This window comes from Akebia trifoliata, chromosome 4 (genome assembly GCF_017979445.1).
Source record: "Akebia trifoliata isolate Shusen 1 chromosome 4, ASM1797944v1, whole genome shotgun sequence".
Taxonomy (NCBI): Eukaryota; Viridiplantae; Streptophyta; class Magnoliopsida; order Ranunculales; family Lardizabalaceae; genus Akebia; species Akebia trifoliata.
In genome coordinates, this window is record NC_141378.1 from 38,341,128 (window position 1) to 38,361,102 (window position 19,975).

Genomic DNA, 19,975 nt, shown 5'->3' on the forward strand with positions numbered 1-19,975 from the left:
TTTTCGATGTTTTGAGATATTTTGAAATCGATTTTTTGTATGAAATTCAATGGGAGTATCATTTTGTGTAATTTATGGGTTTTCGGTGTGAAATGGTCGTGGATCTTATGAAGGGCATTTTTGTAATTTTGTCAAATTTTATGAAAATTGGCGAAATTATTTATTTGATTTTAGTTTGTTGTTTTATGTGTTTGAAAGGATTTTTCTAAGCGTAATGTAGGCTCTAGGGATGTTTTGATGTTAGGGGTATTTTGATAATTTGGTCATTTTTTAGTGATTTTTCTCGTAAAGGTTCTTTTTGTCTAAAAATGATGATTTCTACGTTTTGGGTCATATTTTCCTAGTATAGTGTGGTTTCTAAAATTTGGCTTGTTTGAGATACCTCATCCGAATTTCTGAAACATATATAGTAATAAATAAAAAACATTAAAATATTCATCCATCATTGGGAACCGTCACAATCGGGTTGATGAATTGATTAATCAGGCGAATACAAAAATGGGGTGCCTACAAGAGCTAGAAAGAATGTGTGCTAAATTTCTTTGGTCGGGGCCTGAGAACCAAAAGAGTAACAATACTGTTAGTTGGAAAGAAGTTTGTAGACCCTTTAAAGAAGATGGGCTGGGCATGGTCAGTATCTCTTCTCGGAACTTCGCTGCTATCACTAGATATGCATGGAAGATTGCTTTGAATAAGGATTCCTTTTGGAGCAGATGGGTCAGACAACACCTTCTAAAGAACAATAATTTCTAGTCGGTTAAGATTCTAAGGGAGGCTTCCTAGAGTTGGAGGAAGATCTTGAAATGTGGCGCCCCGCCAAACGCTAACACAAATCCCCATGTCAGATCTCGAGGTATTATGTAGCACCTCGAAATTTCGGCATGGTTTCCTCTGTTTATGTTAGCATTCCAAGGCGTTCAACCTGCACCTGATAAACGACATACAATCCTGCATACAGATATAAAATATAATACTAGCGGAAGCTTATACAAGTCTAATAACGTACGAATTATCAAAGTGCGGAAGAAGAAGATTTACGGGATTATACAAAAATTTCTCACTCTAACAAGAGTCCTAACGCTCAATACAAATCTATAATACTCCTAGACAAATGGAGTATAACTCCAATACTTACCAGGTGACGGACTCTGGCTGTCTATTTGACCCACCAGATGATTCTCACTCATGTTCTACTCCTGCCTCGCTAAGCTTCGGATCTGAAACTAAAAAATGGAGAATGAAAGGGTGAGTAACAATGGTTACCCAGTAAGAAAGCAACAATTTCTGCCAATAACCTCTCCTAACATGAACAAATAAACATACTGAATCATTTTAAAATAAACAAAGTTTTACAGAAGAAAACTACGATTAACTGGTACATATAGCCAGGGATGAGCAACTAAACATTTTAAAACTCACATTACATCGATCAGCAGTACTCACTATAACATTCTCTTTTTATACAAATCTAATTGATCAAATGGAAACAATAAACATGCATTTCATTTTATATATCAAAATAAGCAACAGATACATAATACACGATGGTGGAGTATTGGAATTAGAGAGTTGGGATTCACGACTGGATCGCTCCCAGTCGGGACATGATGTTACAATTCCTTTCTGGCTTTTAGTTCCTGATTTTGTGGCCGGTCGCTGCCCTTACCACGTTTGGTTGACCATTTATCCGGCTCAGGCTGGCCGTTTGACGTGACCTTAAGCAATGGGTCTCTTTTCGATGTGTCAGAACGTTCGACTACTATAGATTGTTAGTGATCACTGACTAATCATCTTCGTCTATGCCTATCAGGCGTACATGTGATTCCCAAAGATACAAACCATTCGTATACGACCACCTTTACATTACAAGTTCACTGGTAAAGATAGAGAGGAATAAACCCAGATTCCAGTTGTGACTCCACTCTCATACGCGTCCCATACCACGTATGAGTTTGGTGGTCCCTACCGTACATCCCAGGATAGTACACCACTCCGGATGATATGATGCACTATCCCTTCAGGCATTCACAAACTCTTTAACAGCTCACAAAATAGCTACTTATATATATTATTTTCATTTGAAAACAAAAGAGAAATTAACAATACAAGGTTGAGAATAGATATCCAGTTTCCTACCATGCAAATGTGGCCACCCGGCCTAAAATAAATAACATAACAGAGCGCCTCGCGCTAACAGAAAGTAAATAAACATGCAACCAGTAACATTATCCCTGGATATCCGTTCACCAACCTGCATACAACACAACAACGTAAAATGCAGACATCACCCCTCGGGTGTGACTCTGACATTTTACCGTTTCATACCCTTTTTCCCTTTTTTCGACTTTTACAGTTTTGAATCTCTTCATAAAATATCCATTTCCTGATATTCATCAACTCAATATGAGTTCATTGAATATTAAATCACAATTTTCAACTATAGAATTTATTTCTATCAATAATATTGAAAAAAATACAAATTTCATATCAAAACGGGGTCCGAGCAGTGCACAAGACCCAATTTATGGCAATAACCCGTTAAAATACCCTACCCACGTATAATTTATTAAAAATACAATTAAACATATCAAACATGCAATTTCTGGCGTGAATTTTTGAAATAACAAAATAATTCTATATTTTAAAAATACATCCAAATTTTTTGATAAAATCCTAAATGCAATTTTCACAATCTAGATTACTAATAGAAATTGAGAGTTCCTTACAATCACTAGACGACGGAATTGAAGCACGTGCGCGAAAATCGAGGCGAACGACGCGGAAATCTAGACGGACCGAACTTCGAAGCGGTTGATTTTCAAAACCGGCCCGGTGGTTTTGAAGATCTCGATGTGCTCGTCTCTTCTCCCTTCTACGATGAAAGACAGTTTGACCCCGAAATCGATGAAAACCGAGGTCGAAGTTACGAAAATCTCCGTATAAAAATATGGCTGATTTTTGACTATACGGGGTGAAATAGAAAGTGAAACGAAGAAAGGTTGGGTGGGTTTTGTAGAGAACGTAGCTGCGGACCTTTTTCTCTTCTGCGGCGATCGTCTAAAATGGACTGTTTGCGAGAGATCTGAAGTGGAAAAATCGGAGGAAAAACAAATTTCTTTTTTTTCATTTTTTTTTCGCACTGTTTGGACGAGTGGGGAAGATGAGAGAAAAAAAAATTTTAAAAATATTATTTAAATAAAATGTGGGACGAATTCGGTATTTTGTTAATTGTTTCGATCAATGATAATTTGATCATCCGGATTCCAACACTGACAAACGAATACTCTATTTCGCCTAATTTTTCATTCCGGATCTAATGGTATAGTCAATTTCTACAAATTATGTCTCCATCAAAAATTTATATTTTTGGCCTGACGTGACCCATAAACTTGATGTCGTTTTCGTTTTTGGCGATAATTCAACTTCCTGATCTCCAAAAATGACAAATAAATAGTCCATGTTGAATAATTTTTCATTATGAACCCAATGGTATGATCAAATTTTAAAAATTATTGCTCTAACAAAAAATCACTATTTTAGCCTAGTTCGACCCGGTAATCGAGGATTTTGCAACTTTTATATTCGGACTCGCATTTGAGCGTGCTTACAGGCTAAACTATGTTTTTCGATCATTTTGAATCTAATGATGAGGTCAGATTCCATTAAAAATGATCAGAAACATCCTAAATTTTTACCCCTAAATCCCATTTTCAAGATTTTCTTAAAATTCCACTATTTATTTTTTCCTCGAGATACGAATTAAAAATTCGGGGTGTTACATGAAAGCTAGGAAGTTAGCCTTGACTAACATAGCTCACTTGATAGGTAATAACAGATCCACTTCATATGGGATGATCCTTGGCACCCTCTCGACATTCTGAATTCAGATTTCTCTAATGAACTCGCTCTTGACTCAAGGGTTGGTCCAAATGCCACAGTTACTACTATTATCAGGGATAGATCTTGAAGTATTCCTCCTGGGAGAGTAGGTCATATGCACGACATCTCCATTTTTCTAGATCAAGTTCCAATCCATATTGGTGAATCTGATCGCATGGTTTGGAAAGGCAATAATAATGGCTTTTTTTACAGTGGGGTCGGCATTGAATCAAGTGACATCTACTTCTTGGGCGCACCTCGTTTGGAGTAAAAGCTACATTCCTAGGCATAGTTTCATTGCGTGGCTGGCTTTTAGAGGAAGACTTAAGACCTTGAAAAAGCTTAAGGAATGGGGCATCAACATTGATTCTTCTTGCAGGTTGTGCAGTCTTCAAGAAGAGGACACAACCATCTTGTTAGTGGTTGTCTCTTCGCGAGATGGATTTGGATGGAAATTTTGAATAAATGCCTTATCAGGAGAATGACTGGAGATTGGACTGGTGAGATTGAATGGGCAACAATCAGGTTCAAGGGATCTTTTCCTACCCAAAAAGTGAAACATGTGGTATTTTGTGCTTTCATTTATCATTTATGGGGAGAGAGATGTAATAGGATTTATCAAAGTAAATTCAATAGCCCAGACAAGGATCTTGGAAAGATTATGGAAGACATTTTGATTAACTTTGAGGGCATCGTTGAAGGGATTGAGGACTCTAATAATAACAGGTTATTCATGCAAGCACGACGAATTCAGGCTGAATTTACCCATAGAACAAGTCTTTATTGCTCTTGGTTGAAGCTGGACCTTGGGGTATATGCTGTCAACACAGATGGGTCTTATTTGACTACTAGATACAGGTTTGGGGCAGTCATTAGGGACCGCAAAGGGGAGATGCTCGCTGTTGTGGCTGGGTGTGAAGAATTGAACTCGATCATCTTCCATGATTTGCAAGGCATCCTTCACGGGCTCAGGTTAGCCTTGGCAAATGGCTTCACTAGAATATTGGTTCAATCAAACTCCAAGCTAGCTGTCAACGTGGTTAATGGTATGTGGAACTCCCCGTGGAAAGTTCTTCATTTGGTCTTGTCGATTAAGAAGCTATTACCTTGCGTCCAAGAAGTTTCAGTTCTTCATGTCTTTAGGGAAACCAACAAGGTGGCTGATCATCTTGCCTCGTCTATTACTACTGTGAGTTGTTAAGAAATTGATTGTGGGTTTATATCTTGCTCCCTAGCTTCTCTTGTTTTTTAGGATCAAAGATGTTTCCTCTTCCTTAGGTTGTAGCTGGTCTGGGTCTGCCTTAACCCTGTTCACCTTTAAAAAAAATGTATGTAAAATGACATGTGCAAGGGAAGTCAAGAGTACAAATGGGTAAAACGAAGAGTGGTCATAGTTAGGGTTCATGTTTGAAGCATTAAAAGACCATTAAAGGCTATAAAAGTGGTTGTAAATTGTTGGGGAAGGAAAAACAATGTGAACCCTACGGAAACTTGATAAAAAAATGGTGAGAAAAGGTAAAAACCAAAAGATATGGTCGTTGGAGAAGGTGAACCAGAGTAACTAACGAGTAAATGAGTTGAAGAGAGCGAGCATTCTAGATGTGTTTGATGAAATACCCCATAGAGTGATTGCCCTTTAATAGTTTTTTTTATTTTAGTTTAATTCTTATTCTTTTTTATGCAATTTGGAGAAGACAAAGTTGTGTTTCAAGATTATTCAAATATTAATAAAGATAAGTTTTCTCAAATTCAATATTTATTATTTTTGTAATGTTTATTGGCTAATCGCCCAATCTAGGGAGATTGATGAAGCCAAAATAAATTTATTTATGATTTATTTTCTCTTTTTTAACTTTTGATGTTCTTGCATGTTAGAATAGGTTTATCTTCAAATCAACATTAGTTCTTTAATATAAATTTAGGGATCTCTCTGTAATTTCCATCACTGGGTTAAATTTCCTTATGGAAGATCAATGGGCAATAATATCTCTGAAGGGAAGGAGATTTTGACTTATTTAATTACATTAATTAAATCTTATTTTTATCGCAAAATCTTCCAAATCAATGAACTTTTGCTTGATCTTAATTTGAGTTATCTAAATGAACTTGAAATTATAAATTAGATTTTAATTGAATTATTTTTTATGGATTCAATTTCCCTAGTTTTTTTAATAATAGACTTTTTGTAGTTTTTAATTTAGTTTTATTTACATAATTTTTTGCCTAAAATTATTTTTAAAATTTTTTCCTCAAGTTTCTTTAATTCGGATAACTACTCCCCAATCTCTGAGCACGATTATCCACTTATGGGAAGATCGACCAAGGCTTCCTATTAGAGCCGTGCTATGTTGAAATCCTACAACACTTAGAGAGCCAACGATTTTCATCGAGTGTACGATAACATATCTGAAGGAAAAAAAATATGTTTATTGCTTTGTGCATACTACCACATCAAAGTAGTGCTAAATCAATGTTGTAGGAAGTTAATGTAGCATTTCTTTTCCTATTATATAGGAAACTAAGAGCCTGCTTGGATACAAAGTAGAAAGTACAAAGTAACTTGGAAGAAAATAACTTTAGGATAAAGTAGCATTTTGAAAGTAGAAAGTAATTTCTTGTGATATCCGATCATGTATTGGATGCCACTTAGAGATGTGGTCATGGAACTTTCGAAAAGCTATGATCGAATACCAGATGGATTCATATCACGTATAAAATGTTGGATTAATGTGGGATTTATCATAATGTTTGAATGTAAGTGGAAGAAAAGTAAAAGCAAAAGAAAAAGCAAAAGTTAAAGTTAAAGTAAAAAAGAGAAAGTAAGAGTTAAGTGGTTTGATTGTAAGTTGTGGTGTAAAATTTTTAGTCTCACATTGAATAGAAACAACTAAAAAGTATAACTCTTATATAGAAGTTTACACATAGTGCAGTAAGTGTGAGAAAGATATGAGTCAAACGTACGCGTACGTGATGACCCATGAGTTCTAAAAAGGATTTGGACCTATTGATTCGAATCTTAGTGTTTGTGTGTGCATGCAATGTGCGCACAGGGGGGAGGGGTGCAAATCTTCAGATTTAAACCTCACGTGGATCGCGTGAAAGGTCTATTTGCATGAAAGGGTTACGTTTGCTAGAATTTTGTTGGACTGAGTTGAACTCAATGAGTTACAACTCGCGATTGTTCTAAATGACCAATAGAGTAAACTCATGACTGTTTAAAGAGACACAAATGATTTCTTAACTCTAGAGACATGTGTGTCTGTTCAAACAGTCACAACCCAAACTTTACAGACACATGTTTGTTAAAAAAGTCACAACTATTTTCAATAGTCTTGGTGACTCTCAAGAGAAACACTTTTAATTCTATAAATTCTCATATGTTTTGTAATGACCTGAAAATCCTAAAATGTATATTGAGGCAAGAATTTTAGTTCCGTGCATTGATTTAAAAGTATGGTTTCTTAATTTTTAATATTTGAGGAAAATTAACTTCACCAATAGATTTAAAAGGATCGAGAAACATACTTTAGCCTATAAACACGCCTAAATCTGAAGTCGATTGAAAAAGTTATCAAATCCTCGAGTTTCCCATTAGATATTTTCCCAACAGGTAAACGACACTTTAAAGACGTAATTTGAGGAAATCGATCATACCATTAGATTCGTGTTGAAAAATCACCCGAAATAGAGTATAAGTTTGTCCAATTAGGCATTCGAAAAAAATAATTTCTAAAATGACAAGTATGTCCCAACTTAAGTTATATAAATATCTGAATTTTATTAGAAAAATCAGATTTTTCTTATTCTCCTCTCCAAAAAAATCTCAACCTTTTTTCCTCGATATTTGAAACTCAGATCTACGTCAAATAAGAACGATCCGAGCTTAGCTGCAAGAAGGAAAATTGTTCCTTTTGCCGAGGATTACGCGTGGACGCAAAGAAATCTGATTTTCACCGGAAGAAAAATTTGAAGATTGGCCAAAGGCGATTTTAAACTTCGTTCAACCGTTAAATAGAGCTTGAGGTATGTTGCCTTCCCTTCTGCCTTCTAGTTATACGATAATTTCATAAAAAATCAATGTGATTGTTGATAAATAGATCGTTTCATTAAGTTTATACATATTTGAACGATTTGAATCATGTTTGCATGTTTATTTATGATTGATTTTAGTTCATTTGATGTAATATAAGCATTTTATAGTTAGTATAATATTTAGATCGATTTTGGTCGAGTTTCGACGAAAAATCAACAATTCGAAAAAGTATCCGAATGTTGAGTTTGGTTTTAATTTTTTTTTTGTTGCTTCCATATAGTATGTATACCCATTTCCTACCTTTATTTCATTAAAAAAAGTTAAGTATTACTTTAAGTTTTTTAATAAATAAATAAATAATCCGTTTTAAATTTCGACTTTGAAAAAAATCATTTTTTTCAACACTTAAGCCAAATTTTCACAGATTTTCAACTTTTACATTTTATGATTTTATCTTTGTTTCCGAGTTTTTCGACTCAACCAAAACTATCAAATGGAATTGGTTGATGTTCTATGGATTTTGAATTATTTTAAAAGTGAAATTACTTTGATAGATATGTAGGAAATTAAATGATAGATTGATCGATTTAATTAATGGATGGATAGAGATAACGTATGTTCTCGACTGATTGATGGGACAGTGCCTCCAGTTCTACGTAGTGGCCATGTTACGTAAAACGTGATAGATAGATAGAGAGATGAGATGGTTGATGGATGAAAATGACAGATAACTGTCACTAGAGGGCACTACCAGACTTTGTTTGTATTTTTGATTAAAAGAAATGATATATTATATACAAAATAAACTATTTTGTTTACTAGTAAAGGGTTGTAGAAAATCCATAAAGAGTAACGCGTTGCTGTGTATCCGGAAGCGACGAGTCAATCTAAGATAACACTAGATGTCATATGCTATTCGCTAGTATGGGATACCTTAGAGCATATTACAGCTTATAAAATCTGGGAATTTCTCCTACTTATTTCGTGAGAAACGTTGTGTGTAAAGGCGGTCTCTGTATAGTGTAGAGCTAGGCGGGGTTTACATGCATTGTCTCTTGATAGGCTTCGACGCGAGGGGTCTCCTAAGCTAGTTAGTGATCACTTTTAGTCTATAGTCGTCAAACGGTTGACCTCACCGTTAGTTGAACTCAGTACTGGGTTCTTGGTCAACGGACAGTCTGAGCCTGATAAATGGTCATCCAACCGTGGTATGATAGACCGGTCACAAAATTAGATTATAACGATAGGATTCCACATCGGAGGTTAAGTTTGGAATATCGTATTGCCATAGTCGAGACGATTAAATCGGTGTGTTCCTCTACTCTCTTATCGATTATACCACCGTGTTCTTATTATGTATCTTTTCCTTATTTTGTAATGATTGATAGATGTTTTCATTTAAAAGATGCATATGTTATTTTAAATGATTGAAAATGATAGATTAAAGTTATTATAATTATTTAATGAGTATGCTTAGACATTTATCGTATGTTATATTATGAAAACTTGCATCATTTAATTGTTCTGATGATCACTCGTGCATGTATAACTCGCTGTTAGAATGACGTTCATCCTGCTAAGTAACATTCCCTTGTTACTCACCCTATCCTTCACATTTCAGATTATTCAGCTCTTGAGGAGCCGTTATTTGAGGAGTCTTTTAAGGAGGTCATCAAAGAGGATTAGATTGATGTCTTGCCGCCGCCATATCTTTGAGAATTAGTAGAGGATCTTAGCGATTTTTGGTTGTAGATAAGAAACATGTTAGTCTTAGAAATTTTTGTAATTCCATATATTATGAGATTGAGGACTTGGATGATATCAGTGTTTGATGATTGCTTCCGCTTACTCTAGATTCTTGTATAGATGTTAGTTAAATGTTTATTCCGCTGCGTATATTTTCTTTTCATAAGTATTAGTATTTGTGAATGTTCTATCAGGTTGTGTGATTGATTACCTCACACCTCGAGATTCTGACTGATGAATCATAGGGATTCGTGTTGGGATTTCGGGGCGTGATATGTTTCCTCTTTTAAATTCATTCAATTTTTGAGTTATTACTTGCATAGTGTTCTTTTGTTTTAAGAGATTTTTTCATGTGTCATTGAGAGTACAATTTACAGTACCAGTTCATTTGTACGTGTACACTTGGAGTGCTGCCTTGTACATGTGTGAAGCGTTATATCTTGGGAGACAAACGTCCAGAGACTATTGGCACATCACAGAGGCAAAATCTATATTAAGGCTATGGTGTCCAATACAAGTCTCGCTTATTTCAACATTAAGATAGTATATTTTACTGTATTTAGAATATACTTTGTTATTTTATTTCACAATCTTTTCTGTTTATTGTTTGTAATCTAACATCATAGGTGTTAATACAAAATTGTGTAGCCAATGTAACAATCCATGTGGGCCCTCACATTTCAAATCGTACTAATTAAGTTAGTACTAGTAAGGCTAGCCTAACTCCTTTTAGTTTTGTTTGAAACTATAATCTATGTGATAAGAATAAGTTGAGTTATTTTTTTAGTCAATTTAACACGGGTTATGTGATAATTATTAGTCATGGTGAAAGCATGCAGTTTTGGTACACGTCTAATGTGGCAAGGGCACAAAACCATATATCTTTTTCATTGGGATACATAGGAAAAAGAAGTGCGCTTTTGTGCCTTTGCTAAGTCACCTGCGTACCCAACCTTGTACCAAAATCGTGTGCATTCATCTTATTCTAATTATTGGGGTCAATGAATGTGAATGACTCTATATTGAGAATGTGTACCAAATAATCCCCTAGTAGAAAATATGGATCATTTAAGTCCCACTTAATAAAATATTTATCCATTAAGGATCTTTTAAAGATTTTTCTAAGATAAATACTTGAAATACCCTTTCAACAACTTTACAAAGTGGTAGTAATCTAAAAATATACCGCATCAAATAAGAACTTGACCAATTGCTTTGGTTAGTAATATTTATGTGAAAAATAAAGAAAACATATATTTTTATTTATTAAAAGCTATTCATAAGTTCAATAAAAATTTTTTTGACTCATTTAAGTTGACTTGCTAAGTTTTGAGTTGAGTCAATTCGTTGAATATTCAAGTAGAATTTTAAAATTGTGTTTTAATTATTTATATATTTTAATAAATCTAACAGATTAAATCAGTTTGATGATAATAATCATACTCATCTCTATCATTATCTTTGTTGTAGTCGTCACCATCATCTATGTGACTTAAAGATTATTAATTTTGAGAAGAAAAACAAAGATTTTTTTTCATTGTTCTATAAGAGATGACAATAGTGTAGACACCCCATTTTTGCATCCGCCTGATTAATCAAGTCGTCAACCCGATCGCAAAGGTTCCCAATGATGGATGTCTATTCCAATGCTTTATTTTGTTACCAGATATGTTTCAGAAATCCGGATGAGGTATCTCGAACTGACAAAACTTAGAAACCACGCTACGCTAGGAAAATACGACCCCAGAAACATAGAAATCATCATCTTGCAAATAAAAAAGAAGCTTCACGATAAAAATCACTAAAAATGATTAAATTATCAAAATACCCCTAACCTCAAAACAACCCTAGAGCCTACGTTACGCTTAGGAAAACTCTTTCGAACACATAAAATAACAAATCGGAACCAAATAAATCATTTCACCAATTTTAACAGAATTTGACAAAATTACGAAAATGCCCCTCATAAAGTTCACAATAATTTCACATAAAAATTTTCATAAATGACACAAACCAACATTCTCATTAAATTCCTTACGAAAAACTGATTCTAAAACATCCTAGAACATTAAAAATCGACTTGAAACGTGAAAAGTCCTCTCCGGGGGTAAAACGGTAATTTCACAATTTTCATAATTAAAAAATTTGAAATTAATAAATAAAACATTAAATAATTAAAGTGAAACATTAATGAAATTAATTTAAAAAGTTGAACCTAAAAAATCGATTAATTGGACTCTCAGGCAAAATTGTTGAGGGTTCGTGGGATATTTCTTTAAGGACCCCTCCATTTGGGGGTCCAAAGAATTAAAGATATTTTAGAGGGGGGTTCTCCAAAAATTAAAAGTAAATCAAGCAAGACTGAAGTCAAGATATTAAAGTCAATCAAATGAGACTGAAGTCAAAATTAAAGTCAATCAAGCAAGACTAAAGTCAAGGTACTAATCGAGTCAATCTCATAAGACTAAGGTCAAAACCCTAAATCAAAACCCTAATCTAAACTAATCAAGTCAATCTCATAAGACTAAGGTCAAAACCCTAAATCCAAACCTAATCTAAAACTAATCAAGTCAATCTCATAAGACTAAAGTCAAAACCCTAAAACTCTAAAGACTAAGTCAAAACCCTAATTGAAACCCTAAAAGAAACCCTAATCAAACCCTAAATGCTTCTAAAAACTTTATAAATAGGAGCCTCCACACCCTATTTTCGTATCAAAGAAAAAACCCTAGGAAAAGTAGGTAAAGAAGCCTCCCCAAAACCCTAATTTTGGAGCCTCAACTCCTTCCCTAACACCCCTACTCCGATTTTAGCCTAAAAAACACCCAAAAACCTCTCAAACACATCCCAAAAATCCACAACAAATTCGAAGCACCCAAATCCAAGAAGGAGATACCTTACCTCGGAGATCAGGAATTAGATCCGGAGATAGAACGAAGTAAGGAATACGGTACAAGGAGCCATTCTCACCAGATATGAGGGAATAACACTTTTGCAGATCAAAGGTAATTTTTTTTTTTTTTTTTTAATCTAGGTTTATCATTAGCAATGTAGATCTATTTGGGATAAGTAGAGACCGGCATTGGCCGGGCGGGGTTGGTGCCTAACACCTTCCAACCCCGTAACATGATCCCCGGATTCAGATTTCTATAGTAGATTAGTTCTTTTTATCCATTGTAGGATCAATTTGGTTCCTAGACCGTAATAACTAGGTGGCGACTCCCAAACCTCAAGGGTCAAAAACGGATCCGCGCACCCCGCGGATCGAGGGCGCTTTCAAATAGTCAAGGGGTTTGTTATTAATTTTAACTCATAGGAGTACCTCAAATATTTTTAAATAAAACATGTTTCTTTAAATCTCAAAATAGTTGAAAGGGTAATACTTTTTTGCTGCATATTTTCAAAAAATAGGTCTTTGTTGTCATTAACCGTAATTATTAATGGTTTTGGTATGCCACTTTTGTCGGCAACACTTTTTCCCTAGAGAAGAAATTTTGAAAACTCTTCCTCCTATTTGTTTACGCAGTTTATGAAGAAAGCGCAATCCACTTTATGAAGAAAGGTTAATTGATGTAAATATTTCTGGAGCTATTTGCTCCCAAAAAATTCACAGAGATTTTGTTGGGGTTTTAACAAAATTTAATGATTGTTTATGATGGGACCCACTTATTAAATAACAACCAAGCAAACATATTATGCAAAGTTTGGAAAACGTTTCTGTTTACAACCTTTTGCAGTGCACATTAGTAGGGCCTTAAGAAAGAATAATAATGGAGTGACTTATTACATCGATTCACATTTTATTGATATGAACGTGGATATAGTCATAGGGGCAGAACTACATATAGACAAGGGTGGATCATGGCCCCAACAAAAATTTCAAAAAAGAAGTTATTTTATGTACTTCTCTTCCTTTACAAACAAGAGAGATTTACAGAAAGACCTAACCTTCCTTGCTTTGTGAAGTATGTTATTCATCAAACATCACTTTTAACAAGTTCATTACGGAGCGAACCCTGGACTGGGATCCACATCATAAATTTCAAATTTATGGGGTTAGTCTATTACTTAACACACCTTGGAGTGGATTCTAACCACATCAATTTGTTGCACCTAAAATTATAATCTGATTAGAGGATTATAAAAGACAAAATTCTAAGAATTAAAATTTTTATTTTTATTTTCAAAAAAGAGATAGTTTTCACATTGAATTTTAATTTTAAATTTGGGAGTTTGATAGTCATCATTTTCAATATCTACGATCAAGCTCAAAATGATTTTATTTATTTTTTTTCTTTTTTGAGTTTATTTTCGAATCTGAGTTTTTCCATGAAGTCTAGAAGAATTTATTGTTGAATTGCTAATTTGATAATCCATTTGGGCCAACGACCTTTAGTAAGACTTGAAATCATACTAAGCTAGTCATGCTAACATGAAGGTTTGGTTGAGTTTTTGTAATAAAATTGTGACAAATAGGTCTCCCCGGTAAATCTCCCTGCAAACAATGTTTGAATTACACGTGGATATATTTAATATTAAAATCTTGCCACACTAAATATATTTAATATTAAAATCTTGGGTAAATAAAAAATTTCACACTTTGGTGGATTCTAAGATATCTTTAGGGCGTTGTTATTGCCACACTAAATTTTACTATTGCCACACCAATGAATAAAATTACATGTGCCACACCAATTAAAAAGAATTTGCACACCGGTTTTTTTATTACACACCAGTGCTCTAGGACAAACAAATCTGAGATGAAGTTAAAATATGTAGAAGTATTGCCAAGATGATAAAGTGAAAATCTCTGCTCAGTGACGTCAAACCCTATCAAGTCAACAAGTGGCTCAACAGTGAGACTCTCATGAATTTTATTTTTAATTAATAAAGCTATGAGAAACAGTACAATGAAATAAAGACTTCACTCCATCCATTCTTCTCTTACATAATTCCTCAAACAGCTTTGATGCCTTCTAAATCAACATATATTCAAGTAAAAAAAATACCCATAGATTCAGGTAAGTAACTACTTGAATCTCTAGTGATTGGAATGAAAAGTGGAAATGAAAAATATAAATAAAAGTCTGTATAAGTTGTTCTTGCCAAAAAAAAAAAAAAAAAAAATTCTTTTTATCTCCAAGTAACCTAGTCCCCAAAGAGAGAGAGAGAGAGAGAGAGTACCTCATTCAGCTTGTTTTTTTCTTGGTCGAAAGAAGAGAAGAAGACAGACAAAGAAACAATTTTTTTTTTGAATTTACTACTCACACCCCATATTGCTTGTTGGAGATTTTAAATTGGTGTGGCAATAATATATCTCTCTATTTGTATGGGATTTGTTAACATGTGCCCTAAAGGCACATGTTAAGTTGCATTAAATACGCCTTCAAGTATGATTTTCCTTGAATAAAGGCCCTCAATTTTTTTCATTATAAGAATACCCTCAAATGGTTGTTTCCTAGATGTATTTAATGCATCCTAACATGTGCCCTCACACACACATTAACAAATTCATATTTTTAAATATCTTTACTATTATAATGAAGGTGGAGAAGAACTGGTTTGACACCAAAATTTGAAAATGCCCCCACTTTTATATTTAAAAATAATAAAATTAGAATTAATTTGATAAAAAATCAAGAAAATTGTAACCTATAATCATATATTCACGTTGCTTAGTTTTCAAAATTACAAACTTTTTAATATTTAATTTTCAACAATCCTTTAATCAATATAGTAAGTTCTATAAATGAGCCCTTAGCCCTTTTAATACATGGAATGCCACCTTCTAGTAAAATCTTTAAAATGACAAACTCTATCGCAAATGAGCAAGGCTAGTCTTACCAACAAAGATTTAAAATCTTACTGTCTTTGAGCTCACCTTGTGACATCTAAAAATATGATCCGTTGCTAACAGGCATGGCGAATAGCAAACAATAGAATAGGCTCGTGTACGAAAGCACAGGGACGCTACCAAGAACAACAGAGAAAGAAGTGCATGAGAGGTGTCAACCGCAAGCGTGTAGACAACAGTTTAAAGCAAACAAACAAGCGGTGCAATGGCTAACGTACACCAGGCTTGGACTAACCAAACCTGGCTTGTGTAGCTGGGTTGTCCGCACGGCCTACTGGTAATAACCATATTATGAACTTAAAAAAAAAAACTTAAAAAATTAAATTTTAAGTTCAAATTTAGGTGTTCATTAATTGTCCATTTTCAAAACATTGGATCAAGCTTAATTTTTTTTTTTCCATGAAATCTAGAGGGTTATTGTATTATCAAATTTGGTAATTCATTTGAGCTCAAAGGCCCTTAACAAGATTTAAAAATCTTACTAAATAAGGAAAGTGTTTTTCTTCACTATTTTACTTCAACAAGTAATTTTGAGACTCACTGAGTCGAATCAACTTTACTGGACAATTTTGGGGTTTTATTTTGTTCAAAATAAAGGGTAGTTTTATCAAAATGGCATGAGACTAATTGGTATGATTTGTACTTAATTCCTCTTCTCGACTTCTGCCTCTCTACGAGAGTTTCTGTTGTAAAAAACCATCCTTTCACTTTCTCTTAAGAATTTTGTTATAAATCCTCTTATTTTCTGTATAAAAATGCTTAGAGCTTGAGGTACATTCATGTGGTGGAGTCTGCTAGAACTATTTCCTTTATGTAGTTACAGTGTGAAAAAGAAATATATATTTTTTGTCTGGGATTTCTTCGTGCACACAAATGTCAGATCTAATTTCATTTTCATACTATCAGTTCGGCCGTGTCAGATTCTTTTTTAATCATGTTTTACATCAGATTATTTTGAAAAAAAAAAAAAAAACGCAAGAGGCCTGTTTTTAGCCTGATCAAAGGATTTAAAATCAACAGTCACGGAATTCTTAAATTTCAGCCATCAAATTTATGCCACGTGGTATGTTTGGGGTCGTATGTATATGTGATCCATGTGAACCTACCTACCAAAAATCAAAGTGTTTGATAATTTGTATCTGGTAGATCTATGTTCTTGAAAAACTTTTTAAATCCAATGATTACATAACCATAAGTTTCCATGTAGTCGCCATATGAATAGTAAGTAAATCGTGTTTCACGTGGGCTTTCAGCTAAGTCGCCATACCAATGTATTTTATTAGCCTTGCCTCTCCCCCTCCAGAAAAGATGGATTCACCAAAAAGTTATAAAAATGGGAGGAATCAAGCAACCCAAACCTCTCCCTCACAACCTCTGATCCAAGAACAAGAGAATTCACTCTTTGTTGTCGAAGCTGAAGATATCCACCATGATAATGAAGACGAAGGCATTGCTGCATTGTTCCAACAACTTCCATCCATTGGAAGTGTAAGAACAGCTGAACAAGGAAGCACAGTTTTAATCCAAACTGATGCAAACGGGTGTCAGGTATGTAGAATTGAGGGTTGTTTGGGGTGCCATCTTTTTCCAGAAGAAAACAAGAAGAGGAAGTACAGAGGTGTTCGACAGAGACAATCAGGTAGATGGGTTGCTGAGATATGGGTGCCTAGAAAAGCAAAGAAAAAATGGATTGGAACCTTTGATACCTCCCAAGAAGCAGCTCGGGCATACGATAGAGAAGCTATTAAGTTGTGTGGATTAATCCAAAACAAGCTCAATTTTCCTCACTGACGATGACCCATTTGATTAGATTTTGTTGGAAAAGAGTCATGATGAATGCACTATTAGAGAATAAGATGCACTGTATGAAAATGCATGAGATACATTGTATCATTGTTAGTATATCTTACACAAATGGAAGGTTGTGATGAAGGATATTCTAGAATATATATTGATATTTAGAATATATCAATTAGGATATTCTAGAATATATATTGATATTTAGAATATATCAATTAGGATATTCTAGAATATATATATTAGGTAGTTTTCATATATCTTGGTTGATGTAATGCCTATAAATACCCTATTGGAACTTTTGTAATATTCATCCAAGAATCTCAATAAAATTCATAGTTCTACATGGTATCAGAGCTCAAGCTCTACTGAGCACATCGATCTTGGTGCGCCGTTCTTCGGCGATGGCGGTGGCGCCATCGCCGAACCTTAATCATTTTGTTATGTTATTAGTATTTTTTTCAATAAAAATACCGTCTTTCTCTATATTTCGGATCTAGATATCTTTTATTCTCTTCTTTTCTATTATTCTAGGTTTTTTGTTTTTCTAATAAAAATCACAACTCCTTCTATATATCTACAAATCTCCCAATTTCACACATTCATGTTACATGATCTCTTTTTTTTTTTCCTATATAAAATCTCTCCAACGACAGTTTTTTCATTTAAATGGCACAATCCTACTTTTTATGCTTCTGGGAGAGATCATGACAGATTTGGTCTAATAAGCCACCGGCTCCGACAGACTCAAAAAGAGCGGGATGCGACAGTGATGGACTTCATAGACAGACGATGACCTCCAGCAAGCACGATTGGCACTTCGACGATCAATGAACATATCCATTATTGAGATCAAGCAATTATTCAACAAAACCAATTGCATATTCCTTTTTCAAAGGACCATGCAATTGTGGGAGGATATTAGAGAATAAGATGCACTGTATTAAAATGCATGAGATACATTATATCATTGTTAGTATATCTTACACAAATGGAAGGTTGTGATGAAGGATATTCTAGAATATATATTGATATTTAGAATATATCAATTAGGATATTCTAGAATATTTATATTAGGTAGTTTTCATATATCTTGGTTGATGTAATGCCTATAAATACCCTATTGGGACTTTTGTAATATTCATCTAAGAATCTCAATAAAATTCATAGTTCTACATGCACATGCACGGTCTTGGTACGTGGTTGACATGGCAAGGGCACAGAACCATACATCATTTTCATCAAGATACACAGGAAAAAGAAGTTGTTGATGGAGCCATGGCAGGAAGGCAGATTCAAAAGAAGGTTATTGTGAAGCCAAAACTTGAGATGATAATTGAGATCAGCCCAGACATTGAAGAGGAACCTAAAATGGATAAATCTGAAATTTGAAAGCCATCGAGGGGAAAATTAGAAACATTATCAGTATAGGTGAAAATTGCATGTAAAAGAGGTTGAAAACAACAAGGGGCGTCTTTTCGTGTTGGTGGATGGGGTCAAGGGGGCATTTCATCAATTTCAGAACACTGGGGTATCTCCAATGTTTAGCAAGAAGTGGGGGGGGGGATGTATAAATTTTTAATTTTTTTTTGCAAACTTGGTCTTATAGCGACGGTCGTACTATAGTGTTGACACTTTGGCCGTTACCATGCTATTTTGTTAACCTTATGCATGTTGATCGCTACTGCAGATCTTCATGTCAAATATGAAATTATTAAAACAGGGTCAGCAGCGAAGCCCAATAGATTTTACTTTTTCCTTCTTTGATTAAATTAATAACAAGGAAACAGAATTGGATTTATAAAGAACATCATATAAAATCATGAATACATAAACAATAACAACTAAATGCTCAAAACCAGATATGAACATCCATACAATTCCAAGGAACAAAAAACAATTATATATATCAAACATTTACACTCGGAGTCACAGCAACATCCCCATATCCTAAGCAAGGGATCTTCTCCAAAGGCTTTAGGGAGTTACACCTAGGATCCAAGGACCGACTTGCTCAATTTAATTTATTAGTGGTCATAAAGACACATCCACACACAATGTGAAAAAAGCCCAAATTTGATGGTCTTGGGTCGTCAAATTTCATAAAATTCGATAGACCAAGAGGTCGAACTGGCATCGAATTTTTTATTGTCAAATTTTTTTTTTGATAGGTCAAAATTAGCATATTAATGAAGGATGGTGTAGACATCTCATTTTTTCACTCGCCTGATTAATCAACTCGTCGACTTAATTGCAATGGTTCCCAATGATGGATGTTTATTCCAATGTTCTATTTGATTACCAGATGTGTTTCAAAAATTCAGATGAAGTATCTCAAACTAACAAAACTATAGAAACCACACTAGGAAAATATGACCCCCAAAAACATAGAAATCATCATTTTTCAAACAAAAAAAAGTTTTACGATAAAAATCACTAAAAAATGATCAAATTATCAAAATACCCCTAACCTCAAAACATCCCTAGAGCCTATATTATGCTTAGAAAAATCATTTCAAACACATAAAATAACAAATCTAAACCAAATGAACCATTTCGTCAATTTTCACAAAATTTGACAAAATTACGAAAATGCCCTTCATAAAGTTCACGACCATTTCACACAAAATTTTTTATAAATGACACAAACCAATACTCCCATTGAA

The 19,975-nt window shown here is 34.1% G+C and overlaps 1 protein-coding gene across 1 annotated transcript; it reads left to right on the forward strand.

Annotated features, from left to right (window-relative positions):
• The first annotated feature begins 4,360 nt into the window (after positions 1 to 4,360).
• LOC147404887 (uncharacterized) lies at positions 4,361 to 5,080 on the forward strand. Its single transcript, XM_086437926.1, has one exon. It carries the CDS (start codon positions 4,361 to 4,363, stop codon positions 5,078 to 5,080), a length of 720 nt encoding a protein of 239 aa, XP_086294052.1.
• The last annotated feature ends 14,895 nt before the right edge of the window (positions 5,081 to 19,975 follow it).

Excerpts from the sequence above, each read along its gene's own strand:
- LOC147404887 (XM_086437926.1), top strand. The coding sequence starts at position 4,361 with ATGACTGGAGATTGGACTGGTGAGATTGAATGGGCAACAATCAGGTTC.